At 36.2% G+C, this 27047-nt stretch overlaps 3 protein-coding genes and 1 long non-coding RNA gene across 4 annotated transcripts; 1 reads left to right on the top strand and 3 right to left on the bottom strand.

Moving 5' to 3' along the window:
- The first annotated feature begins 3670 nt into the window (after positions 1–3670).
- Positions 3671–7196, top strand: LOC108996071 (trafficking protein particle complex subunit 2-like). Its single transcript, XM_018971831.2, has 6 exons — positions 3671–3775; positions 4273–4359; positions 4949–5034; positions 5173–5234; positions 5883–5968; positions 6823–7196. Exons 2-6 carry the CDS (start codon positions 4279–4281, stop codon positions 6913–6915), a joined length of 408 nt encoding a protein of 135 aa, XP_018827376.1. The 5' UTR covers positions 3671–3775; positions 4273–4278; the 3' UTR covers positions 6916–7196.
- A 114-nt stretch (positions 7197–7310) lies between these two features.
- On the bottom strand, positions 7311–10786 carry LOC108996069. The gene is made up of 4 exons (XM_035695774.1): positions 10715–10786; positions 10133–10251; positions 9863–9940; positions 7311–9714 (listed from the first exon to the last, which is right to left on the bottom strand). Exons 2-4 carry the CDS (start codon positions 10232–10234, stop codon positions 7399–7401), a joined length of 2496 nt encoding a protein of 831 aa, XP_035551667.1. The 5' UTR covers positions 10235–10251; positions 10715–10786; the 3' UTR covers positions 7311–7398.
- A 2854-nt stretch (positions 10787–13640) lies between these two features.
- LOC108996283 lies at positions 13641–16349 on the bottom strand. Its single transcript, XR_001996984.2, has 4 exons — positions 15958–16349; positions 15771–15836; positions 15601–15670; positions 13641–14002 (listed from the first exon to the last, which is right to left on the bottom strand). It is a non-coding gene; the product is annotated as an uncharacterized LOC108996283 (long non-coding RNA).
- A 1299-nt stretch (positions 16350–17648) lies between these two features.
- LOC108996282 (CBS domain-containing protein CBSCBSPB3-like) lies at positions 17649–26786 on the bottom strand. Its single transcript, XM_018972081.2, has 14 exons — positions 26363–26786; positions 26077–26245; positions 25859–25991; positions 24707–24874; positions 23237–23315; positions 23023–23136; positions 22482–22548; positions 22176–22281; positions 22001–22059; positions 21098–21204; positions 20889–21016; positions 19122–19204; positions 18913–19002; positions 17649–18241 (listed from the first exon to the last, which is right to left on the bottom strand). The coding sequence occupies exons 1-14, from the start codon at positions 26500–26502 to the stop codon at positions 18065–18067; spliced, it is 1620 nt and encodes a 539-aa protein (XP_018827626.1). The 5' UTR covers positions 26503–26786; the 3' UTR covers positions 17649–18064.
- Positions 26787–27047: the final 261 nt, after the last annotated feature.

Consider the following 27047-nt stretch of genomic DNA (forward strand, 5'->3'; position numbering starts at 1 on the left):
GAGATAGTTTGAGTTTAATATCTTTTGGATTTTTGGAAAGGAGAAAGAAAATTTTGAATAAGAATTATTATAAAATTAAAATATTGTTAGAATATAGTTTTTTAATATTATTTTTGTTTGAAATTTTGAAAAAATTGTATTGTCTTTTTTAAAAGTTTGGGAAAGTTGTAATGATTAGTTTGAAAAAAGTTGTAATGATTAGTTTGAAAGTATTTGTGTTTGAGTGATATTTAGGAAGGAAATGGAATGAGATGAGATTAGAATTTTGGGATGGAAACTTTTTCCAAACAAGCCTAATCCTAATCCAAATCCAAATCCAAATCTAAATTCTTTGTAACGACCTGGCCCATTAATTCTAAGGCCGGAATATTGATTATTTTTATTGAGCTTAAATTATAGTTAATGGGCCATATTAGATAAGCTCATGAGAGATAAATTATTGAGATTGATTAGGAGTTTTAATTAGACTCAATAATTAAGTTAAATCTCATTTATTATTTATTGAACAAGTTAGATTCCTTTTAAAATTTAAAAATCGGTTATTATAAATTTATTTCAATTTCAAAATATCACTGATTAAATTCCCCAACGTAATCTCAGTCACTGCCAATCCTACATTGAATGAACTGCTAAATCATTTTTTTAAATTCAAACTTTCTTCTTGAATTATGTCGACCAAGTCCAACTCAAACTCGAACTTGAACTCGTCGGCACACTCTCCCAAATCTCTCTATAAATATCTTCCATTCTGTGTGTTATTTAGAAAAAAATCATAAACCTCCATAATTGTAGCGGCTGAACCCAAGATACCCAGTCCAGCATCGAGCATGTCCCATGTTCACCACGCATAGCCAACTGTCTCATTCCTCTCACACCATCACTCATGTTTCTCTCTCCTTCTAGTTCACATGATCGATTTCATGTCGAAAATATTAGATTAACGTTACGTGGTAAGTTACTTGATCATAAATTAAGATTAGTATATATTAGCTAGTTATATATATTATTATTAAAGCTATTTCTTTGGAAGCCAATGTTTATGTACCACGAATGTTCATGATATTTGCAAGCACGTCATTCATCATGTTTCATTTCGCATATTATAGTTTTGTATGTATTATGCATCTCATGCATTTCACGTTGCATAAGAAATGTAAGTTTTCATAAGATCAAGTATAAGATAAGCTCAAAACAGTTAATCAGATAGTCATTCAAATGCATTGTACCAATGCAATTTCAGAGTGAATGTACAAGCCACAGACTCAAGCGTGGTCCAGCGTAGTATACCATAATATTACTTAGCGGCTCCCCTTGCGGCCGTGAGACGTGGAGCCAATACATAACCTCACATGTAGAGTTTAAGTGTATTGGCCAGATAAATCAATTAGATCAGTCAGTTAATTCAAATAAATCAGTCATGCATAGCATCAACATCAATATGAGAAATTATGATTTTAAATTCTCAGCATGAAATATTTTATGAAAAATCTTATATTAAGTATGTTTACGTTATGATGGATTTCTTACTAAATCATCGACTCATTTTATTTTGTTTTATGTTTTTAAACCACCCCGAGTCAGAGTATTTATGAAGGTAAAGCTGCAGGGTGAGACTTAGTCCAGGGAGGCGTGGCAGTGACTTAGATCATATACACAAATGTTAAGTTATGATTTTATAGCATAGACTTTGAGAAATTTAATAAATGCTTCTGTGTACTCTTTTTTATGATTTCATTAATTTATATATAAAACGACTTTATTTATTATAATGAATATTTGTACATGGCACTTTTGTAAGAAAATTAAAATTTTAAGTCATGATCAGTAGTAGTACTTTGGCTTCCCTAAAAATTTTTAAAAGTGATTTTACTCTTAACCATGGGGAGTGGGGTGTTGCATTCTTCTATCCAAACGTAACCTTAAGAATTTGGCTTGGTTCAATTTTTGTTGGAATCTGAAATGAAAATAAAAAAACCACATATTTTACATCTTGTTATAAAAACAGGTATCCCAAATTTAGGGAATCCAATTTCAACATAAGAGCATTGACAGTAGTGTATACAAATGCAAATGAAAAATCGCATGTTTTGAAAATTTTCTTTACCATTCAAGAAAAACTCTTATATTAGATTATACATCTTTGAGCTAAAATAATAATAAAATATTATTTTTTATTGTAATTAATTTCTTTTACTAAAATTAATTTTTTATATATATTTTACAATTAAAACCCACTACATAAGATTAGAAATATGCACCAATTGTGCTGTCTTAAAATTGCACATCAACAAATATATGGATAGTGGGTGTAATGAGAGAGAAATAAGTAGGGGTGAAAAAAAAATAGGTGAACCGGTAAACCGGACCGGACCGAACCGGATTGAACTGGTAGGTTGGGTTCAGTATAGGGTTTGGTTCGGTCCAATATCGGTTTTACTTTTATCAAAATTAGTCCGGTTTCGATTTTTCTTTTTCTAAAACCGAACTGGTCTATATATATATTTTTTAATTTTTTATATTGTATAAAATATTTTTTATATGATTTTTTATATTATATATAAAATAAAATTTTATATAATATATATAGGTATATATAAAATAATTTTGCATTATATGATAAATTACTAATTAATATAATATTAAATTTTAAAATCTTATATCACTATAGTCTATTGTATTAATAATTATAATAATACTATATCCCTATATATTATAATATATCACTATATTCTTATACACTATAATATATTATATTATATAATATACTTGAAAAATCGGACTGGAACCAGTAAAATAGAAAGTATCGGTTTAGGGGTGTAACCGGTGCGGTATTAGTTTTTCAAATCTCAAAATTGATATATTCTAGTTCAGTTCTAAAATATATCCAAAACTGGACCGGTTACACCCCTAGAAGTAAGTGATAAAATAATGAGTTAGTCTACATACAATCTCCATTTGAGAACTGCTCATGCAAGCTCTTATAATTATGTTTAAAAGAAATTTAAAAATTTCAATAATATCCTTTTTAAAATAATATTTTTTCCCTTTTACTCTCATTCATTAATGAGACTACACACGTAATCCTCCATTCAAGACTGTAAATTAAATTTTTATAAAATAATGTATGAATGGTGAACAGTTTTTCACCAAACATGCAAAATTACTATAGCTTGTAAAAGAACAAATGCATTTACATAAATCAATGTAGCGGATTTAATGAACTTATCAGGTAAAAGTTGGTTTGCGTAGGTGTTTGCGTAGGGAGTAGGGCTACTCTGCCACCCCACTCTTACTAATGGGCGTACCGCCTAGTATTTTTTTTTCGTATTTTTTAATATATTTAAATATTTTTAAAAAATAAAAAAATATACCAATACACTTAAAATCACTTCCTTAATCATTAAATAATAATAAAAAAAATTTTTGACCAACGGTCAAATGGAGTGGTCAAAGTGTGGAGGCAAAATAGCTTTTTCCTTACTATAGACCAATGCGAGTCAAACCGTACTATTTATTTACAATGAACCTACGGGCCTTATAACTAAACACGAACAAAATGGGCCTTTTAACCAACCATTTAAACTGTTGCTCAATGGGCCTCCGTGTCGAGACCAACCAAAGCCCACCAGACAAAAATAATTTTCAAGAAAAAAAGAAAAAGAAAAAGAAAACCAGAAGTGCCATCGGCAAGCTTTCGCTCGCTATTCTCATCTTCGAAGTAGAGGAATTGGCTGATATTGTTCAATTCATTCAGCAGAACCTGCCTTTGAATCAGGTACTCTCTCTTTCATTCCTACTGAATTATCAGATCCTTGCTTGAAAGATAGAAAAGGTCGATATTTGGAGATGATATTTGGGATTTGGGGGCACTTGTGATTGCTCCGGCCATGCTCGATCCATGGATTTGGGACAAGTTGCATGCGTTTTTGGGAGAATGATTCGGAGTTATTGGGAATTTGTTCGATGTAATTCACGTGAAATTTTCTAGTTTGTGGGATGATATATGTAGGTCATTTGTCCGCATCATTTTGTTTTCTTCGTTCATCTCCCTCTTCATGGTTATATACTATCAGTTTCACTGGTTGGCATGATGCAACGCTGAGTTCTTTGTCTTGGGTATAATTCATCAAGCTGCAACTTAACTGCATTTATCGCGAATATTCGTTCAACTCGTGGTTTAGACGATGTTATCTTCTGCCCCCATTGAAATTTCCGACACAAACATACTGACTTCTTGCTCATAAAATTTTGTTTTTGTAATGATATTTTCAGGTACTAATGGCAACCACGGCTTGTTTTATCATTGTGAGCAGGAATGATATCCCTATATATGAAGCCGAAGTCGGATCAGCTACAAAAGTATGACATTTTTAATTCATCTTTGTATCTAGTTTTCTTTTGTATTTCAGCATTGAAAGTCCTCCGTGCCTTGTGACTTTCTTCTTCTTCTTCTTCTCTCCTTCTCTCTGATAATATACGTGTTTATATATTTAAGCGTGTGCGTGTGTGTATTTTTCTATATTGTCTGTATCCTTACTATGAATTTCCTGTAGTAATGTAAGCGCTACTGAAGCAATCCATATTTTCAAAGCTAACTAGTGCCTTCAATAAACATTTCACATTTTTTGTTGAACTTTGATTATAATTCACCTAAATTTAGAATCTAGATTTCTGTAGCATCCCATCTCTGATACCATGAAAAGGGAAAAGAGTTCAATGCTGAAAGCAATTTTATGGTCAATATCATGATAGGTCAGAAAGCGTTCATTCAGATTCATCACATGGTTTCATGTTGTTCCCTGCGTTGCTGCATTAGGCAATCATTATGATTCTTCTTCTCCCCTGTAAAATTATTAGATGTAGGTACGTCACAACCTTTACACGGTATATGTTGTTGATGAAGTATTTCCTTGTAATACTGATAAAAAAAAGTATTTCCTTGTAATAGAGAGAAGATGCTGCTCAGCTGCATCAGTTCATATTACATGCAGCTTTGGATATTGTTCAGGACCTTGCATGGACTACAAGTGCCATGTGAGTTATGTTCCTCAAGATAATCTTATGTCGATGTGTGTCTAGAATAACACCTATGTGTTTCCCCATTGTGCTGATGTTGCACTTATTTTTATCTTCACTGTACCTTATAAAAATCTCCTTGCATTCTTGATGCAGGTTTTTGAAAGCAATCGACAGATTTAATGATTTGGTGGTTTCAGTATATGTTACTGCTGGTCATATCCTCTCTACATTTGGATTGATTTATAAATGGCATAAAATGTCTTTTGCTTCTCTCTATCTTTGTCATAGGAGAACTTATAAAAAATAAATAAATAATCTTATCAAATATCTTTGTCATAGGAGAAAGTTTAATTCAATTTTTTCTATATAATTAAGACTGGAATTTTGCATTGGTACAGTTGTCACCACCATTGTTTATATTGTGTTAGCTTTGAAGGCTAAAATCATTGTTATCAAAGTGTTCCATTAGAGGAGTTTTCCAAGTTGATTAGGCCATCTCTGTCGAATCTTCTTTTGTTGATGGGGTAATTGCTTAGTGGTCTGTTGTATGTGTGTTGTGATGAATCTGGATATTTTTAGCCTTTTACAATTGTTAAACCCTTTTTCCCATAGTTTAAGAAAGGTTATTAAAAACTGACAATGACATGTTGTACCACACAGAGAAGCACGTTTGTATGGAATAATAATGATACCCATATTTCTTCTTTATTTTCATTAAGGCCCATTCCGTGGCTGTTGTCGTTTGTCACTGTAGTATTGTTTCAGCTTACTACGGAGTTTGAGAGTGCAAGGGCTTTTATATTTTATTGTTGTTTCCTCAGATGTACAGGTGAAAATATTATATTTTCTTTGACTAAACTTACATACACGATTTATGCTGCTTCATGACTCCCGTAATGATGATGGAATTAAGAGCTTTTTCCAAGAGGTTCATGAGCTTTATATAAAGGTAAATTGTGGCTTTCAAGTTTCCATTACTATTTCCCTCTCATACTAGTTCTTTTAGTATGTTGTATGTTCTTTTTTTGTACACTGGCTCTCGTTATAAATGATGATGATTTGGTCGAGCAGTTACTCTTGTCCCCTTAGGTGTTATAATAATGTCTTCTTAAGAATCTAATTTCTTTATCCTGAAGCCTTAGAATGGTAGGACGGGAACTTCCAACAATATGTAGTTAGTTCCTGTTGCACCTTCTGCAATTACAGACCGTAATGTTTGCAGAAAATGATACTTACAACTATTTTACAACTTCATTTCAAATGGAAAGTAGTTATGTAAAATTGAAATTATTTTTAATAAAATAGCACAATTACATTCTTTGATTATAAATTGATTGTTAAATAGTTATAAAAAGAAAAGTTGTAGGTATATCATTACCCAAAATCAGCAGTGAACCACTTCACTTTCATGAAAATGAAAGCATGAGTTCAGGTAGATTTATGCCTCATGCATGCTTCATGATGAATATAGACTCTGATCAATGGCAATCAAAGGATTTCTTCACGTTGTACAAGATTGTTGACATTTCCATTGCAGCATTCTCTTACAATATTTATGGTTAGTAAATAGATCAGTTCCTGATAGGTAGCCACCATTTAGCTTAGCTGTACATTCAAACAAAACAATTTAAAGGCCAAGGAGCGGAAATAGATCTGCAATCTCACCCCATCATCTTTGCTTTCTTTAAAAGAAGGTATCAATATATAGGTGCATCTTATTCGGCAACACATTGCTGCTCCCTTATAGAAACAGAACGTTTATTTCAGCTAATATATATATATATGGTTTGTGGCAATTTGCAGATTCTTCTCAATCCCCTGTATTTGCCCGGTTCTCGCATCACGTCATCACACTTTGATACGAAAGTTCGTGGCCTTGCACGAAAATATCTGTAGATCAGGTCTGGACTCATTCTGACAAACTCAAAGTGCATGGGAGATTTTAGTAAGGGTTGCTTGCAAGTTTTTAAATAAAAGCTTAGAGTTGAAATATCCCCTACTTCTGATCCGATCTGGGATAATCTCCAACCTTTTATTTTCTTTTAATGATTTCATAATTGTGAGGGAAGTGTTGTTTGCGGTGGCATTCATATCAGGTAATGAATTAGTTGCCTGCTGACATATGACCAGTTCAGTTGGAACACATTAGCCTCAATATTTTGTATCTATTTTTAACTGCTTTCAGGGTTATACTGTTTGATTTTATAAGGGATTTAAAATGCAGGTTTTTCGAAAATGAGATTTGAAGAATACAAATAAAATTAAATGAACTTTGTCAAAGGCCTGTGACTTGATTGACATAACCTCCAACTTTCAAAATAGAGGAATGCAGTTCGAAACCCCCCTCACTTAGATGTATAAAAAAATTGAATGAACTTTTTAACTCATTTTAAGCAGCGGTGTTTTATTCTTCTTCTTCTTCTTGAAATACCTTACTCTTCTTACATGCCGTCTTTTTGGAATCTTCACTCCACCGTGGCGCCTAAACATCTTCCACCACTGCAACTTCTTTGCCCCCTTCTTACCACCACGTGTGCCAATATTGTCCCCTAACCCTCTTGGCGGCTTTGATCTCCTGGAATGCCGGACATGCCTCAGCAGCCCTTCCACCAGCGCATGAAAATGTCCAACTTGGTGCTTGCTCGGGACATTATTCACCTTTGTTCTTTTCACCTTCTGAACCCTTGGATCGTGGCGGACATCATGTATGTTCGACCGTTGAAACATCTTCTGCGAAGACTTCCATAGAGATTGATTGTGGTTGTCCACTTGGGAATGACCACCGTCATCGGGATGGTGATGGTGATGATGGTGGTGGTGGTGGTGGTGAAAAATTAGCCCCAACTTGTTTTTGAATCTCCTGAATCTTCCCATTGCATTCCCCGAATTCCTTCTACGGTCTGATCTGTATGTTCTACTGGGACCTATTCTATCCGCGTCTCTAGAGTGGGTTCGCGGAACGCTAGTGCCACTCTCACTCTCTCTCTCCTCCGGCATACTCTCCTCCAACTCAGAGCTACTCTCCTCAGATCTGCTTCCACGTGTCATTCTTGCTGACGTTGGACCAATACGATGGTGGGCCCGCATCTGACTGGGTAGTGAACTAAAAGAGGAAGAGGAGGAAAGGTACGAGGAGCGGATCTGACTGGGCAACGAACTAGAAGAGGAAGAGGAGGAAAGGGACGAGGCCGAGGAGTGTGGCGATTCTTCATCCCAGCGAAGTGGCGAAATCTCTCTCTGTAGGCTCTCGTGAGTCATCTTGTGGTGGGTCCCTCTTCTTCTATCTCTGTACACTTGTTTTGTTTCGCTAAACTCGTGATCTAGCAGAGTTGGTTTGATCGCCATTCGATGTGGAAGCTGCTTCTCTCTGATTTGACGCCGACTACTCGGCCTGTTTGTTTGACCACCACACCCGACAGAGGAACCCGTGGATTCTACTCGCTGAAGTGCCATCGACGGTCTGGGTCTGTCTGCTTTCATGGTCATCGGACTCATCAACGGAGAAGGTGGCCTCTTGGGAACGCGGCCGTGTGTCGTAGGGACCTCGAACCCTTGAACATAATCCCCAATCTGACTAGTTGAATCGTCGCTCCGACTCGGTGACCCAATGGGCTTCGTCTTTTGTCTGAGCAGCTGCTGTGCTGGGCTCAAAGTCGTGCTTCCTCTGTCTGCATTCATTGTCGGCGGACTCATCGCCAGAGACGGAGGCATCTTGGACAAGTAGTCATCGCGGCCGAGAGTCGTAGGGACCCCGAACCCGTGAACATAATTCCCAATCTGACTCGTTGCATCGTCGCTTCGACTAGGTGACTCAATGGGCTTCGTATTTTGTCTGAGCAGCCGAAGCTGCTGTGCTGGGCTCAAAGTCGTATTGTATTTCCTACCGACTCCAGTCGCTTGCCGACCCAGTACTACTTTTTCGCCACCATAACTGAGCTCACTCCTAGTAGCCAACCCTTCTTTTGACAGCATTAGAGGGGTTTCAGACTTGGGTATCCCCCCCCAAGCTGCACAGGCCTTGGTAGATTCCACAGTCTGAGAACAATATTGTTGCAAAGCTGAAATACGGGACTCGATACGTTTGACTGCATTGGTGACATCCTCTGAAAAATCACTGGCTTCGTCTGGTATCTTCCCTGTCTGATTGGCCACCTCAACTCCTGTTTCGATTTCCCCACTAGCCAAATGGCGTGAGCTATTAACCATGCTTTGGTGACAACTTTGAAGTTGATGGGCTGTTTTCGGCTGCCCAAATGGATTTTCGTTACTCCTCGGGACTGACTCAACACTCTTCACTTCTACGTCTGGTGATCCTTTTGCTTGCCCGTTGTCACCATCGAAAGGGCTTGACTGATTGCGTCGCTCACCATCTTGAGGATTACCGCCTTTGTTTGGACTTGTTTTCCGCGGCTTCATTCTCCGACGCCCACAATTCCGGCATCGTTTCTTTCTATACTCGGGTTTATTGGACCTATAAAGCTCGGACGCTGCCCCCTCCAAGGTTGGCTTCTTGGGCAGCCGCTCATCTTTCTGTGAAGTAACAGTTTGGCATTTTGAATCTACGCTGGAGTTTCGAGTGATGCTGGGGAAAGCTTTCAACTTATCTGGTAAAACAGGAGAATTTGACTTTAGCGCGGCCTTGGGTGGCTCGGATGGGAAGGGAGTTTTAGAGACACCTGATTGTGCCGCTATAATCTGCCATGCTTGACAGTGTGAGAAGCTAAAACAGAGAATAATTATCAAATCAATTAAAAGCAGTTTCGTTGGCACTCTAGAATCCAAGGTCAATACTTCGTTGATGTTGAGCTATAAGAAGCACGAGTGAAAATCTAACTAAATGTACCTTTGAATGAGTCTCAAAAAACCTCTCTGTAGCATTGTCGAGCAGATTCTTTAGTAAAAGTCGAGCGTGTTCATCCAACTGTTCCAACAAAAGGCCATATGATAATTAAATGTTTCTTAAGTTGATATAAACAACTACAATAACAGGCCCATTGCCCCGCTCGTATTATATACAGAAAAGATACCTCTACTAAGACTGACTAATGTTATGAAAGATCTCAGGGGATCATCATTCAAGATCGAATCTGTAAGCAAAAATTAGAGTGCTTACATTTTCTGAGCTTTTGTTTCCAAAGCCGTATCCAATATTCTGAAGGAGTCCATATAATTTTCTCAGGGCAAGAAGATCAGACAATACTTCCTCAATCTCCATCTTTCAGCATATGCGATCTGCAAAAATTATATAGATGTAGTTTAGCAAGAATTACAAAATAACCTCAGAAAACTTTACAGCTTCGAGATGTTGTAGTTCTCCCCAAAGCCTGAGAAGTAGTACTAATAGCATTATCTGATGATTTTATGACAATGGATGCATTGCTACGATGTCTCTGCACCAATCATGTCATCAATAATGTGGAGAGGAGGAAAAAGAGAAGGCTTAACAACGCATAACACATTGGCATGCCAGTCTGTTTGTTAACTATCATATTTACGCCGAGCAGGAACACCCAGTGCAACATCAGATCGTAGTTATTTCTAGTCTATCATGTCTGATAATTTCCATAAAAATACTTTCTCATCATCAAAGATACGAAACTCTTAAGAACTCGCGCTAAATTCTTCTATCCATAAACAACAGAAAATAGGGGCCCAAATGCGACAGAATCTGTCTGAAATAGTTGAGACATTCCACCTGTATGTATTTCCCCGAGAAAAACCCAAAGCGTGCATCCCTCGAGTACATGGAGAGTGTCAAGAAACATACCTATTAAAAGCATTGTCATCAGATATAGCACAAGGAGTCCAAGAGATAAGGAAAAAACTGTGAACAAAGAACACAGAGCCTAAACCTTAACAAAGAACACCCGAAAGCTCAAATAACTCCCCAAAGTTAGCATTATTATAATGCTGTATGTTTATCATAAACTAGACAATTTCAGAAATATATGAATGGAATTGAGACCCGTGACCATATCCCTAAAACCCCAATCCAAATTCCAAAAGAATAATGCCTCAACAAACTAGCTAGATATCATAAAAACCAAGTCACATTCAAGCATTTGCGAACCTAAACCACAAATTAAAAGGACCATCCCTCAAATGAGCACAAAAGAGAAATTGAAAATGATATGGTTTGAACAACAGACCGACCGCACAGTCTCTCGAACAGGCTAACTCGCTTTATTTTTTCCTACTTTTGAATTGTTTATTTTCGTTTCAAATAAAAATGAAAGTTGAGAACTTGAAGTAGCATTTTATACCAACTCATTATAACTTACCAAAATAAAATTAAAGTCGAAATAACAGTTTGAGTTCCGTGCTCGATGAATCGATTTTTCTTTTTTATGTGCTCAATCCAAGCACAGGTCAGGTTGAATGAGTCCAGTTCGTCAAGATAGACTGTAATTAATAAAACTATGTTTCTTCTGTACCTATTGCAATTTTTCTATGCCCTCTATATATCCTTAGTAAAACATAACTGGATAATACTTGTCTTAAATGGTACGTGACCTTTAAACAAAAACAAAAAGCCAGTTAAATCGTATCGTAGAGAGAGAATTCCCAGAGTGATGTTATACGCAAAAAAAAGCAGTAACCCAAGGTTTTGAGTCTTGTGATCATTGGACAACCACAGCCCACCCTCCCTAGTCACGCGAATGTTTGTGTAGATTGTACGAATAACACCTTCAACGTTGTCAGACTTCTCTCTAAGGAAAAACAGGTCCGTTATCAGCAGCAATGATACTTCCAAGCCCAACGACTGACTCTGGGTTGTCCCATCATTACAAAAAAGAGTGAAATCTCCGAATCTAAACATAAATCATTTCTGCGTTTTCTCGGGAACCAAACAGAAGCCTAGAGTTTGTTTGGGAAAAATTGTTGTGTTTCGAAATCGGTACCTTATTATGCCAAAATACTGGACCGGAGGATGGGGAATGGATTCTAGTATTCTGAGAGGGATATATAGAGTCCGAGAGAATTCCCGGGGTTTATTTGTTTGGAAAAGAAAATGGAATTCGGTTACGTTGGAAAGCGGAAGTTACAGTGGATACAGCAATGAGATGTTTTGAACAGAGGCAAAACGGAGACTATCAATTCATTATTAAACGGTAACCTTTATACAGTTTCTAAACGGTGCTTGTAGTTGTCGTTTCTTCCTTTTTCATTCGAATGTTTTTCAGCTTTTACGTCTTTTTTTTTTTTTTTTGTAAAAGTACCGAGACTCTTCAAACGACCAATCAATCTATGACCATTCTCCAATTTTGACAATTACTTTCAAAACTAACAAGAACTTTAAATTTGTAGATCTAAGAAATTAAAAAAAAAAAATCTAAGATTTTGAAAAAATATCGAGACGGGAGACACCGCAGACGCATGGAGGAAAAGAAACCGACGGTGAGGGACAGTGGTTGCTCATGACGAGGGGCAAGGTTAGTGACGGCCACACGGAGGGAGAAGAAAGATAGAGAGAAGCAACGGCTCACGGGTCTGAGACTCAGAGTGAGATTGAGAGTGAGTGAATAGTAAGGTCGCAAGGCCATGGGTGTTAGGAATCCTAAGTTCTAACTAATCTAGACAACGTCTTTTTCCACTAAAAACAATGCATTTTTACTTGAATTTTGGCTGCGTTGGGAAGTCTTTTTTATCAAATAGGGCTGGGTTGCTGCTATTTTGGCCCTTTAAGCTTCTAATCCCTCTTTTTACTACTCTAAACTCGGTATTTTAGGCTATGTTTGAAAATTGAGTTGAGTTAATCTGAGTTCTTTATGAATAATAGTGAGTTAAAATAATTGAATAAATTTTATAAAATCTACTTAAAATGAATTTAAAGTGTGTTTAAATGTTAAAATGAGTTTAATTATATTTATAAAAAGTTATAAAATTCTTGAAACCCACTACCGTTCACATCATATTTTTGTCTCCCACGCGCCAAACTTGCAGAGGAGACTTCTGGAAAACAAAAGTTGTCCCCCACTACGGCACAAACCGATTTTGTCACGAGAGAGAGAGAGAGAGAGAGAGAGAGAGTTGACAATACCAAAAATAAAGCTGCAGAGGAGATCAACTTTTGTCAACCAGCCTAGTCACGTCCATCTATAGGAAATGAACCCACCGAATTCATGTATAATGAGGTGTTTGGATGATTGAATGAGTTTAAAAGTGGACTACACTCATTGCAATCAAAGAACCAAACAGGGCTGTTAGTATTTATTATTATTTTAAACCCTAAATTTAATTTTAAACTTTGTTTTAGTCATAATTTTTTTATTTATAGTTTTTATAATTTTTTTAGCACTAAATTTAGTTAGTATTTATTATTAACAATTACGAATTCACTAGTGTCTAATTACATATTATTTTTTTGATAAGTATCTAATTACATATTATTATATTATAGTATTATGTGTTATTAACTTATTATACTAGACTTATTTCTATACTAATATCTAACTTATTTCTAACTTATCTCTATACTAGCCTAATTTTTAATATCTAATTACATGTTATTATATTATAGTATTATGTGTTATACATATTTTCATAATAGATGTACAAATCAAAGTCAGGGTTGGAGTTGAAGGATAAAGTCAGAGTCGAAGTTGGGTCATAGCGAAATCGGTTAGAACACATGTAACACCCGGTACCTGGAGGGTTAGGGAGTTACTTCCTGTTACCTAAAATTATCTCCCAACAGTACAATATAATATATACTCCAAAAGGCTTTCTAAACATAAACTCATTTGTTCACACTAAATATCAATGTTCCTCTACAAGGACCTTAACATAATTAATCAACAATTCCACAAGTGTCGATAAATTATCAACATCCCAATAAACAAAATCAACTTAATAAAATCCAATCTACTGAATAAAATTCTCAAATAATCAAATTACCCTCTTTGTGTACTTAATCCACTATGCTCATATAGTCTTGCACATATTCTCTATTCTTGATCATTAGCTGAAACATCCAAAATATCTGAAAGCATTGTGGAGATAAAGAGTGAGTTATCAACAACTCAATAAATAGAGAACATATACTAGTGTATAAATATGAGTCATTTACATAGTACATAATGAAGAATAAAACATTTTTAGTTTCAAAATGCGGAAAAAAACATGTTATCAAAATATCAGAGAGACAATTTTAGAAGTATTCATATACAAAAGCCATTTGGCATAGCATAACTGACACCATCATCATATAATATCATAACAAAGGCCATGTTTAACTCCTATAGTAGAGTTGTGCTATCCTCGACGTACAAATCGGGCAGAAAAATGAGTGAATCTCCCTCTTCATTCTTAGAGACCCAAGTGTGCACACAGAGACACAGAAAACTACTTTGTTTCCAAAGTAGGGGCACTCAAAAACAGAAAAGTTGGTACCAACCCAACAAAGGCCACAATTTTACACCCGTTGTAAGGTTAGAACAGAACCAAATACAGAATTAAAATGTCATGTCAAAAGTTTTCAAATGTCACATCATATCAAAACAAAGTACTAAACAGATTCATATCATCTTTACATAATCAAAACATATTCAGAGCATCTTCATATGATCATGCACAAATTTTCATATTTCATATTTGCTTTTTTTATACAACTAAAAATTGAATGTCAAAGATTGCTTATGTCTACACCAGTCATGACAAAAAATATTCTTCTCTTTTATATAGATTTCATGAGTAAAGCAAGACAAATAACTGAAATTGTTTTAAATCTTTTTTCAAAACAAAACGTGCATATTTTTCACATATCAACCTCAATCTATTTTTTATGCAAAGTCTAGCATAGGAATTCCGCCTACTTGACTTTTGTAGTGTATTATCTTAGCCTTGGTCCAACTCTAACAATATCACAACCTAAGAAAACATTTACTAAAGTGTTAATAACCTCAAACAAGCACAAAAATAACTTTACTAATGAACCTCAAACAAGCACAAAACTAGCTTTACTATCGATAATCCATAACCCGAATCACACATTCAACATGCACAAATCCATCACGACATTCAAAAAAATTCACTACTTCCCAAAGATCAACCCATATTTGCTTTGCTTAACCACCTCCTCATATTTGCTTAACCATTTACCATAAGCCCACTACTATTCTCAAACTCATTCACGACATGTTATGCAAGCGGTCTACATTTTCAAAAACAACTTACACTCAACTCTTCAAACAAATAAACATCCTCATTTACCCTCTACATGTCGAACTGACATGCCCAATAACCAAAACAGTCACTATTGTCTTCTCCGCCCACAAAACTACAAAGCCAAGACTCCCTACATGTCAAACAACCAACCATCCCACAAACCGACATATCAAGAAATCAAACAGCCCCCTCTCACTGCCGACACGTCAATCAAACACAAATAGCCCACTTACAAGGCAACTCCTTCCTCAGTCTCCAACATTACATCGAGAACTACCACAAACCAACCCACCATGACTTCACATAATTTACAGATCTACCATACAAAACTGAGGCTTAAATTTCCAGCAACCATCAATCATTCATGTCACAACAGTACAGTGCAAAATGCAAGAATGCTCGAAAATACCATACCTAATTTCGTGCGATGGCCCGTCAGATTTAGAGAGTGAAATTGACGTTGTCTAGGGATGTTGAAGGTGCCCTGTGACACAAAACAACGGCGTCACAAACCGAATTCCCATGGTGGAGTATTACACGACAGGGCGACCAAAAGAAATCGGACAAAATAGGAGAAAAATTACCTTGGAGAGGTTGTCTCCGGTGGCTTCAATATGTCACAGCCTAAATCCTAGAGAAGAGGAATGCGACTGTGGAAGGCAAAAACCCGAGGGGTTAGAGAGAGAGAGAGAGAGAGAGCAACGTGTGACAGAGGGCAGTTATCCAAGAGAGAAGAACATGAGAACCAAATACAACCAAATAGAGACTCACAGGCGTCGTTGGTGTGGAACAGGGGCGGAGGCATCGGTAACGGAACCTTCGAATAGAGACGGCGAGTGGTGAGGAAGGATCGTCGTCAATCGAAGTCCTAGAAATCAGTGACGGCGGCGAGTGGTACAGAGGAACCGCTGAGGTGGAGCTTGGGCGGCGAGATTCACAGAGAAGAAAAGAAAGAGGGAGTTGGGCTGGGAGAAAAAATTTTGAGAGGGCCGTTGGGCAGAGAGGTAGAGAGAAACCTTGGGGGAGTGGCGTAAATGGGGAGTGAAATAGGGAGAAGGGAGAGACGGGGAGGAGGAAGATTCGGGCGGGAAGAAACCGTCGGGGTTGGGGAGGGAAAAGGAAGGAAGAAAGAAGAGGAGGGAAAACAAAACAAAAAAAATTCTGACCTTTTCAGGCCTGGGCCGGGTGTTTCAATTAGGGGTGCTAGCTCCCGTTAATTGGTCGTCTTCGTATCGTCAAAATATATATATATTATATTATATAAATTAATCTTAACTCGATTTATTAAGTTTATCATATCAAAATCTCAAATCTTAATACGATCTATTAATATAACGGATCATGTCATGTCAACTCATTTTTACTCATTTATGTAAATGGATTGAACAGACCTAAAATTAACTTGTTTGACTTGATTAAGTTTAACATAATTTTATATAAATGTTAAAATCATAATATCTATAAAAAATATAAAATTAACTACAAGTTCAAAATTATAATCAAAGCAATAAAAATATCGAAATTAAAATCTCAATAATTTTATTTTTTAGATATAAGGGTATAATTGTAATTTTAACTTTCTTAAATGGTCAAAACGGGTTATAACGGGTTGATCCGTTATCAATCCATTAAGAAATCGTGTCTTAACGGGTTAATTCGTTTTTATCGTATCGTGTTCGTGTTGAATTAATAGATCGTGTCATATATTGTTATCCCTAGTTACAATACAGGAAAATGATTTACAACACAACCCTAACTCCGACTAGAGAATAAAAAAAATATCCTACTGCAACTGTCTTATCGAAGCTCCGATCCGACCGTGTGGAATCGAAGGATAAAGTTGGAGTTGGTTAGAACATAATTCTAATTCTGATTAGAAAATTAAAAAAAAAAAAAAATCTTATTCCAACTCCGTTTTATTGAAATTCCGACTTCAAACAATGTCGACATTGTCGAGTCGAATTTTTTAATTTTTGTGCAGTCCTAAATATAAAAATAGAATAGTAGTGTAACATATAACATAACTTTTTTTTTTTTTAAGTTTTTCAGGTTTCTAATTTATTCAATGTTCATTTGAAAGAAACTATTCATTTATTTTTTTAACTTTTTAAACTAATTCCGAATCATTATATCTTGAGTTTCTTTTATAAACAAATTTAAATATAAATTTTATTTATTTGTTTTTATTTATAAATTTTTTATCAAGGATATTAATGACAATTTTTTTTTTTTTTGGACAGGTAGATTATAACTTTTTTTTTTATTAATCTGAAGAAAAAATTTTAAATATTCCTAAAGTATGAATATTTTAATAACACGACTCATATGCCTTCTAAAAATTCTATATATAAATATATACCCATCAACATTCGAGTTATCTTCTATATATAAATATATATATAAAAGTTTATTCAAATTGATAAGAGTATTATATATAAAAATTCTAAAGGCTACACTCATCATTCCCATCATAGAGGTCGTGAAAAGTATTATATAAACTTCAATATCACGTTACAAAGGGTGCATGCCATCAAAATGGGAAACAATTTCATACCAAAAATGATTATTACATCTAAAGTACTCATCTGAGTAATGTATGATGGTGCATTTTTTAGTATCGAGCTTACTGCACATGACATGAGAACGACTTAATTCTCATTGTTTTCCACCTTGGACCAAAAGAGGAGAGAGAGAGAGGATCTGTTTCACAGTATCATTACATCACATAACATTATCTGCTCCATTTTCCACATTCGCAATGCTCCTTCGTAATTTAGAGAACATTACTTTTTCATCGATCGTCGATTGTTGGAATAAAGCCCCCCCAGTTAGGTTTATAATCCTAGAATGTAATGTAATCTTCCATAGAATCATAACCTCAGACGTTAGAGCGCTTTAGGTAGACCAACACACCGACACTTGTCAAAACGAGTGCACCTGCCAAAATGCCTAAATGAAGAGACACAAACCCAGATCCACCCTGGATAGTAGATGTGCCTGACTCTAGTCTACTCAACTGGCTTGCATCAGAAAAATCTAGGTGCAACCTTAAAACCTGCAAAAGCAAGAACACAGTCAAAATCTAAAAGATTAACACTACTCAGAGATCAATTTCCAGGCGATTTTTTTTTCTTTTTTACTGTTTTAGGATCTATGATCAAAAACAAATATTCAATGCCAAACACAAAAATGTGAACTACTAACCACCACATCTTGTTCAACTTGACAAAGCCTAGAACTAAAAATATATTGCTGACTAAAACCTGCCTTGCCATTCAGCCCCACCCACAGCCATATCCTCCCTTGTGGCCCACCAATCATATTCAATTCAATGGATGGCAAGAATACATCAGGGATACAAAAAGTAATGCAGAACTATCATTGAGCAGAACACTGGGGCATGGCATGTTGGTCTTTTAAATTACTTGCATCCAAAATCTCAGAACAAATTTTATCCTACAAGCAAGCTTTTACTCCATCCACCAACAACTTAGGTTAAATTAAACGATTTAATCAACACAAAAGTAAACCATCTTGGTGTCTAAGAAAATCCCAGCCTAGTGAAACTTGAGTATCAAACATGTATCAACCAAAAGAGATCAAACAGCCATAGAGAATAAAAAGTCAATAGATAGAAGACAGTTTGTTTTCAATACAGAAGCCCAAAAGTTCAAAAACAAAAGATCAGATCCCAATGGCAAGGCCCACACAAGCCAAAACCATCACCTTCTGTCCTGCCGATCTAGAATGGCTGACAGCAGCAGCAAGATCACTATCATTTGCAAGTAGAACTCTATCACCATCATCATCTTCATACTAAAAAACATAAATAAACAAAGTGATGAATGAGCTGCCCAGGAAAAAAAATAGGAACAAACAGAGGTAAAAAGCACCCCCCCCCCCCAAAGTATAAAAATGGAATTTTGGAAGCTCACCAAAAGCTGAGGACGATCTCCATCATTATTAGCACCAATCCTTTGTATGACTGCAGAGACAAGCTCGTCCAAATGTTCAGTGCCTGAAGAAAATCAAAAGCATAACCATGTCTGGCACATTACGATAGCAATTCCAACATACTCCTGACACTCAAGAGCCTGAAAAAGCAACTAAAAAAAGTGCTCTCGTTCTAGCAAAAACTAACTTTTTACTTAAAAAAACAAGCCTTAAATGCACCAACATTTGTTTGTCGTGCTCATAATCATTGTCAAACTACCCCCTTCAATTTTGCACTACACTACAAGTGACCTAACCCCAATTTCCACCATCCACCAAAACTGCTTTTGTCAGCTCACAACCAACATAACCACAACCATAAATATGCAAACATTATGAGCTCAAATATGTTTATATAATATACACACACATATATATTACATACAACATAAGCATCACCATAGATAGTACACTTCTGCTGTCGCCAATTACACCATTGAATCACCATATCTGTCGTGCTACTTGATGCTTGCATTCCTCAATAACCAATTTCATACCACTGTGTTGTTTCCATCCCCAATTACACCACCACAACCCCATCTGTAAATCCTGTGTTGAAACCCTCATACAAATATGTAAAGGACAAATATCTATGAACACCTTAGGGCTGTACAAAAAACCGAAAAACTGACCTAGACCGACTCAAACCGGCCGCCGGAGTTCAGAACAGGCCGAAACCAGTGAAGAACCGGTCGGCGTGCGACAGCAAATAGAGAAAACCGATATCGGCCAGTTCGGCGTTGGTTCAAACCGCTGAACCGGCCGACTAAATAAACTATTTTTTTTATATACTTAAAACGACGCCGTTCCACTTAAACTTAAATAGAACGGCGTCGTTTTAAGCCTTAGTTGTGTTTTAAACACAACTTAAACGACGGCGTTTGGTATTAAACCAAACGGCGTCGTTTAATTCATAATGAATAAAAAAAAATTAAGTAGAACGACAGCGTCGTTTCAAAATAACTTCGTCTCTCTCTCTCTCTGAGGAAGCTTGGTCTGGGAACCGACCGTGAACCGCCAGAGAAATGAAGCAACGGTTTCGGCCGGTTTTATCCCCCACAAATTAACTTTCGGTCGGCGTCGGTTTTGCCCAAAAACCGAACCGAAGGGGTCGGTTTTCACCCCTAGAACACCTAATGAAAGAAAATTGGACTATTATCATGTGATAATGGGAGTAAACAAGGAAAAAAAGAAGATGAACAAGATGTATCTAGTGAATGTTGGCGTGTGACCCCTTCCATGTGTATGGATGCTTGTAAAATTAGTGAATATGCTCTTCCCAATTCAGCTAAAAGGGGACAAATTCCAACCCCTTCCAGTGCTTTCAGAAATCATTCAATAAGATGCCTACAATTTACGTCAGAATATATTCCCAGTGTCTATGTCACATTGCCTGTCACATAGAAACGAATAAAGTTCAAAAAATTCCTACTTTTCATTTTGAACTCAACTTTAGAACTTGTGTTCTCATCAAAGAACTAATAAGACGAGGATAATTTTGGAAAGGAGAAAAAGTTTTCAATTATCAACGCATTAAGTGTTCTCCTTACAACGGAAGTTTTTTGCTTTTACGAAAAAGATGTTTATTATGTGACGGAGGAAGTATAAAAGTACAAAAGGAAATTTGGACTCTGGTCGGAGGAAGTATAAAAGTACCAAAGGAAATTTGGACTCTAGTCTACACAAAAATCCTATCCTCAATCGCTTACCAGAATTGACCCGATGTACACGACCCTTGCGATCCTCAAATTTGAAGGTGAATGAATTTCCAAGACCAAGAGACGGATAGTTAAACTTCCCTTCTGTCCCATCCGAAGCCATAAATCCAGACAATTCACTACAAATAACATCCAGCATGGTTAATTAGCAAACCAACCGCAATAACTAAACAACATACTCAAGGAAGCAAAAGTGATACCTATGGGTGTCAAAATCATCAGGTGGCTCTAACGCAAGTGCTGAATCCCAGAACTTTTGCATCATGGTGTTTGCCATGTCATTAACAGCTCCAGAACCATTTTCAGCCTAATGAAGCACAAAATAGCTTAATAAGATTTTATCTTACTTTAGGCAAAGTGAAACGAACGAGATACATGAACACAAACAAATTCCTAATGACCTGAACATAGTTTTTCATTTTGAGGTCTGACGACCTTAATGGGTTGAATTTGGGGCAATTTGCATGCCCTCACTGACCTAACTTAACATATCATTTGATGTGATACAAATTTTCTGAAGGCCTTAATGGGTTCAATTTGGGGCAATTTGCATTCCCTTATTGACCTAGCTTACCATATCATTTGGCGTAACACAAATTTGAAGGGAAAAGCCACCTTAGCATGTTCCATCAATATTATTCCCTTGATGGGTTCAATTTGGGGCAATTCGCATTCCATTACTGACCTAACTTACCATATCATTTCACATGACATAATTTTGCAGGGAAAAGGCCACCTCAACATGTTCCACCAATATTAATTAAAACAACATTCATTTGATAAAGTTGATTAGGGATTTTTTTTAAATAAAACTCGGACATTAAAAGCGCAGAGAGGCGCAACCTTAGTACACAAATGTATACAAGCAATAACCCCCTTAATGATTACAGCAAGTATCCAACTGCACCGGATAAAACTGTTAGGACCTGATTGACATTTTGTTACGGTTATAAATTAGCCAAACATTTAATGATAAAATTACATCAATTAAGCCAATACCTTAAATTTCTTATAGATTTGATATTGAAGGGTGAAAAGCTTCACCATATTCTGGAAAACATATTCTAAGCATGCAACTGTGGATTAAGAATGTAATACTTAACCATAGAGATTGCTGCATGAGTTATCTGCAGAACATCCACGCAAGCAGCCACACATCCATCTGCAAAACAGATGTCATGAACTATTTTAATTACAAAGTACCAGTCAAAATATATCCTTAATCATAAATTTGCTATCCTTACTTCCAGATGGGGGCTAAAATACCAATGCTCTCACCTCTGTCCAAAACAGGAAGATGTAGAAACTTCCCATCATGCATTATATGCAGAGCATCAAGAATTGTTGTATCTAATGTTGCACATTCTGGATTTAGCGTCATTACCTTGAGAATTACATTAGATGGAGCGGAGGGAGGGAAAGAAAACAGCAACCACAATAGGAACATCACAAGTAAGGTCGTGCTAAGAATCAGCAGCTTCAACAATTATTGGTGTGCTCATAAAAAATAAAAATAAAAATAGGTGTGCTAATTGCACATTGCAAAAGAAAAAAGCAAGTAAATGATAGGATTTCAGAACAAACCTTTTCCACCAGAGTCAATTCAGGAGAGAGGTTTTGTGACACCACTCGCATAAGGATATCCTTTGAACTGTAACACAGTTTCATAACCAAATTATAAGCAAACAAAAATATATTCAAAGACGCATTAAACGTCACCCAAAACCTAAGATTTAAGAACAGTGGTGTGACTGCCGTCTTCCAACATAATCCAGTTTTTTCAATAAGTAACATGAACAAGTTGTTGGAAATGAGAAACCACAAGATCATAAAAGGCATGCTTTATGTGTCTTTTTTTTGTGAAGTAATGACTTAAAACAAACATAACTACATTCTTTTTTTATTGGCACCGGATGTCCGGAATAAAACCCCAACTAATCCTGGGGCTGCATGGGCCCTTGGCAAGGCATTTCCCGCAAGGTAACTACATAATTGTATACTACTAACATATGAATGTAAATTTTCTGTTTACAACTTTGCATACATAACTACAGACATCTCAGGACCCAAAATATTCCATAAAAAAAACATCTAAAGATAAAGCCTATCAAGGAAAGAGACATACGTAAGTATCCCCTGAAGTTTGTTCCCCGTCATAACAACAACCGAATTTACCCGCAAGTCACGCATCCTTTTTGCAGCCACATACACAGGATCTGATGGCGATACAACTGCAACCCTGAAAACATATAAAGCTACAAAAATGGTAACACTAGAAAATCCCTAGAAATACTCTATTCCTTAACAAACAAATAATCAAGTAAAGCTTAAGAGAGTACTTGATATTTTCAGCAATGATAGTCGACAAAGAAGGCTTGAACATCCGATCCCTCAACGTCTCTATAAAAGCATGTGGAGCTGAAACAGATGGTAATAGGAAAAATTAAGTTCAGTCCTATATAACTTTATAGATACCTAGTAAAACATATGTTGCGGTCTTCATAACATTGAATTTTGTGGTTATACGATAAACCTCTGATCCAGTCAATTCCTATTCAAACAAGGAACAAGGACATGACCTAAAGTTTCCAAAAATTTCTTAGAGTTTTTATTGACGTTTGTGAAAGAAGGTAGCATAATGGAGAAATTGTCTGAAAAGTTTTTGAGAAATATTTTTAATGGGGTTTGAGAAAGTAGGTAGGTAGATTTAAAAAGTTGTTAGGATAAAATTTTTGCAGTTGAAATTGTTTCTAGAAAATTATGAAACCAAACATGACCTAAAGCTTCCAAAAAGTTTTGTTAATTATGCAATATATACACCATAAAATCACGCGATTTCAAATAAAGTTGTGAAAATCCAAATAGAACTTTTTCTGGCTTAAAAGAAAAGCTCCATGCGGAATTTCACAACTTTCTCGAAAATCACCTGATTTTATGGGGAAAAAAATCAACCTGGAACTTTATCTAAAAACTTTTGTTTTTCAGTTACAAGAACTCAATTATTACTGTTGTAACCTTTTTCTCATGATGCTCACCAAGGCAATGTCCTTGAAACCATCATTGGAGAGTAAACTCTGGATACGTGACTCTACTCACCAAACCGTGCATCAAGTAATCCAAGGGACTCCTACTGAGGAACTGAGCCCATAATATCTGATACTAAAGCTCATTCCAAGAAAAATTCCTACTAATCTAGTAGGTTCTTCGGCCAGAACCCACGTAAACAAATATGAACATAAAATAGAGCTACTTCTGGGTTTCATATAGATAAAATGTTCATTGCATCCTATGCTTGCAGCCATGCATGCAAGCTTTTCGTCATTTTTGTTTTAAAATAAAGTGGTTGGTCTCAAGACTCCGACCAAAGCACTAGTGCTAGCAGCTCGAGATTTTACCATTTCACCAAACAACTGCACCTTTTCATGTTTGTACATATCAGACAGACTTATAAGACAGGTCCGAACTATTAAGAACCTTTTGCAAGCCAAGGGATTATACAACTGTGTGCACATAGGTAGATTACATTCATGCTATGATCATTGAATTTTAAAGTAAATCAGTCAATGCATAAGTAATATGCATTCGGAAATTTCATTAATTTAAATGTTCGTATTAAGTTTTAGCAAAAAAGGCTACACTTAAACTGAATATTTAAAATTAAGCTTAAATTTATCATCTCTGATATAGGGCATGTCCTGAAAACAACCCTGGCAGTTGCAAGAGTTAATACATGAATGAACGAGAGCAATAACATCAGTCGACAGTCGCACATAAGCAGTTATACCAATACATGTGAATTATCAACCAACCAGAAAAATTGCCCCATTGGCGTTCCACCCCTTCAACTGCAGCAGCAATTGCACTGCCGTGTTCGGCAGCCTTCTCCATTCTAGATATAGCATCATAAAGACACTTTGTGATATCCAACAAGGCGATAACTTCACCATTTTCGACAACAGGAAGGTGCCTGAATTTGCCTGTGTAACAAAAAATGATTTACAAATAATAGGCCCATCCAAACAATATATTTACCAAAAAACAGCATAATGGAATACAAATGTTTGAAATTGACCACAATAAAAGTTTGAATGCAAGGAGAGACTGCTAGTCAGTAAGTACTTGGAAGTGAGAATTGCCAGGATACTATCTATACTAGGAAAACAGGGGATGTGACATCATGTCCATTGCGGTTCAGGAGACAAGAAACAAAGAAGACAGGAAAAATTGCAAAGAATTACCACCAAAAGCCTTTAAAGTGATCAAATAAAAAGTAAAATCAAATCACGGTTACAAGTGAATCCGTGTAATAAAAAGAGGCCAAACAAATGTCACCTTGCATTCAACTAAGCTATACAGACCTATAAGCTTACATTCAAAATTCCAGAGAAGGGCTTATGCCTTAACGAAAACCACATAGAAATTTGACGTCCTTAACAAATGTTTCATTCACAAAAGAAATATCACATGAAATCATTGGAAGACTGAGAAACACATCAGGAAACTAAGAAACACTGATAAGAGCAACTGACCCAAAAAGGTATTATGTATCATTCTTGGAGGTTCACACACCATTAAGTTCCAAGGCCAGGGGAGATTTGAAATATTATAAAAATCATTTCACGTAAAATTTGAGTCAATCATGAATTCAACTAAGAAGTATAAGCAGGAGACTCGAGGCATTTTCTCACGACACTGAATGTACAGCTCATTTGTTTTTCTGGCTATGGTTGTTTCTATTCTTGCTTGTCACAGTTGATTATCCGAACAAACAGATGTAACGACTCCACCTTTTTCCTAGATTTGTTGAAGCACCGAAGAGATATAAAGCCCTGATATCTATTTCTCCAGTTTAAGCAATATAGTAAAATGCTTTGTCATGCACTTGCCAAAATTTTCAATAATACCAACTTGCCAAAAATAAGTATAATAGAAAAACAATCACGGATATACATAAAGCTCACCATTAACCATCTTCTGGAGAGCTTCAATGGCTAGCGAATCTGAGGTCAGAAAAATAGGATTGCGTGTCATGATTTTCGAAACTATAGTCTGCTCCGGTCTCAAACCTTCCCCTATAACTCTAGTGGCAATGTCCTGATCACAACAAACGTACAAAATTATAAACAATATTAAAAGAATGGGAAAATCCCGCACAAGACCAGCAGAAATCCTCCGAAACCTTATCAGTAAGGATTCCAGAAAGCAACGCATTCGCATCAGTTAACAGAACGGCGTCAACGCGACGAGCAGCCATCCTCCGACAGGCGTCGGAAACGGTGGTGCCCTCGGATATCGTGAGGGCTTTCGACAACCTGAGCTTCTTCACCGTCCTTTCCACACCAACAGACCTAGATATCCATCCAATAACCCAAAATTAAAACTCAAAACAATACTGAGATTAGTGTTTTGAAGCGCTATATTCCCGGGAAATGATTAAAAAAAAAAAAAAAACCCACGGAACTTACGTTGGAGGGGCAGGAGGAGAAGAGGGTTTGGAAACGTTTCCGTTGTCAGAGGAGACTGATTTCTTGGCGGTGGAGGGACCGCGTTGTTTCTGACTCAGGCTGTTCCTCCTCGGGCCGGAAGGCGCCACTTGGCTACTCATCTTCCTCTCCCTCTCTTCTATTCTATCCAATCGCCGTTGGAATAAATCGAAATTAGGGTTCCAACTTCAAATTCCACAGAGGGATTGAGAGAGATAGAGAGAGAGAGAGAGCGGGGGTTAGGGTTGGGGGTGGCTATCACCCGCTCCCTTATCAACGAGTTCAAATTGAGCTTTGTGTTTTAAATTTGAACACAAATAAAAATGGAAAATTCGTCAGATTTTTTTTTTTTTCCACGAAATACGAATGGACATGAATTAATGTAATGAAACAGCAATTTCTAAACAAAAATAATGAGATCTATCTTTATGAAAAATAAAGCAGACGTTTGCGTTCCATTTTTTTTTTTTTTTTAAGCTGAAAGAGACGTTTTACGTTTCCTACAGTAATGTATTATATGGCATGTTTTTTAATTGGTAGAGTATCTGTCAATTTTGTCATTTAGGGTCATATAAACCTGGCACATTCTAAATTTGTTTATTTGAGTGATTGCGATATGAAACTAATTTGTTTTCACAATTTTTTTCAATTTATCTTATTAATTATT

Source organism: Juglans regia, chromosome 1 (assembly GCF_001411555.2).
Source record: "Juglans regia cultivar Chandler chromosome 1, Walnut 2.0, whole genome shotgun sequence".
In the NCBI taxonomy this organism is placed as follows: Eukaryota; Viridiplantae; Streptophyta; class Magnoliopsida; order Fagales; family Juglandaceae; genus Juglans; species Juglans regia.

Coding starts and splice junctions, on each gene's coding strand:
- LOC108996282 (XM_018972081.2), bottom strand. CDS start 26,502: ATGAGTAGCCAAGTGGCGCCTTCCGGCCCGAGGAGGAACAGCCTGAGT. Junction 23,316..24,706: donor CCAATGGGGCAATTTTTCTG/GTTGGTTGATAA, acceptor CATCTGTTTCAG/CTCCACATGCTTTTATAGAG. Junction 21,017..21,097: donor GATGATTTTGACACCCATAG/GTATCACTTTTG, acceptor TGTTATTTGTAG/TGAATTGTCTGGATTTATGG.
- LOC108996071 (XM_018971831.2), top strand. CDS start 4,279: ATGGCAACCACGGCTTGTTTTATCATTGTGAGCAGGAATGATATCCCT. Junction 5,035..5,172: donor GCATGGACTACAAGTGCCAT/GTGAGTTATGTT, acceptor TTCTTGATGCAG/GTTTTTGAAAGCAATCGACA. Junction 5,235..5,882: donor AGTATATGTTACTGCTGGTC/ATATCCTCTCTA, acceptor GACTAAACTTAC/ATACACGATTTATGCTGCTT.
- LOC108996069 (XM_035695774.1), bottom strand. CDS start 10,234: ATGGAGATTGAGGAAGTATTGTCTGATCTTCTTGCCCTGAGAAAATTA. Junction 9,941..10,132: donor GAAACAAAAGCTCAGAAAAT/GTAAGCACTCTA, acceptor TTGTTGGAACAG/TTGGATGAACACGCTCGACT. Junction 9,715..9,862: donor TTTTTGAGACTCATTCAAAG/GTACATTTAGTT, acceptor CAAGCATGGCAG/ATTATAGCGGCACAATCAGG.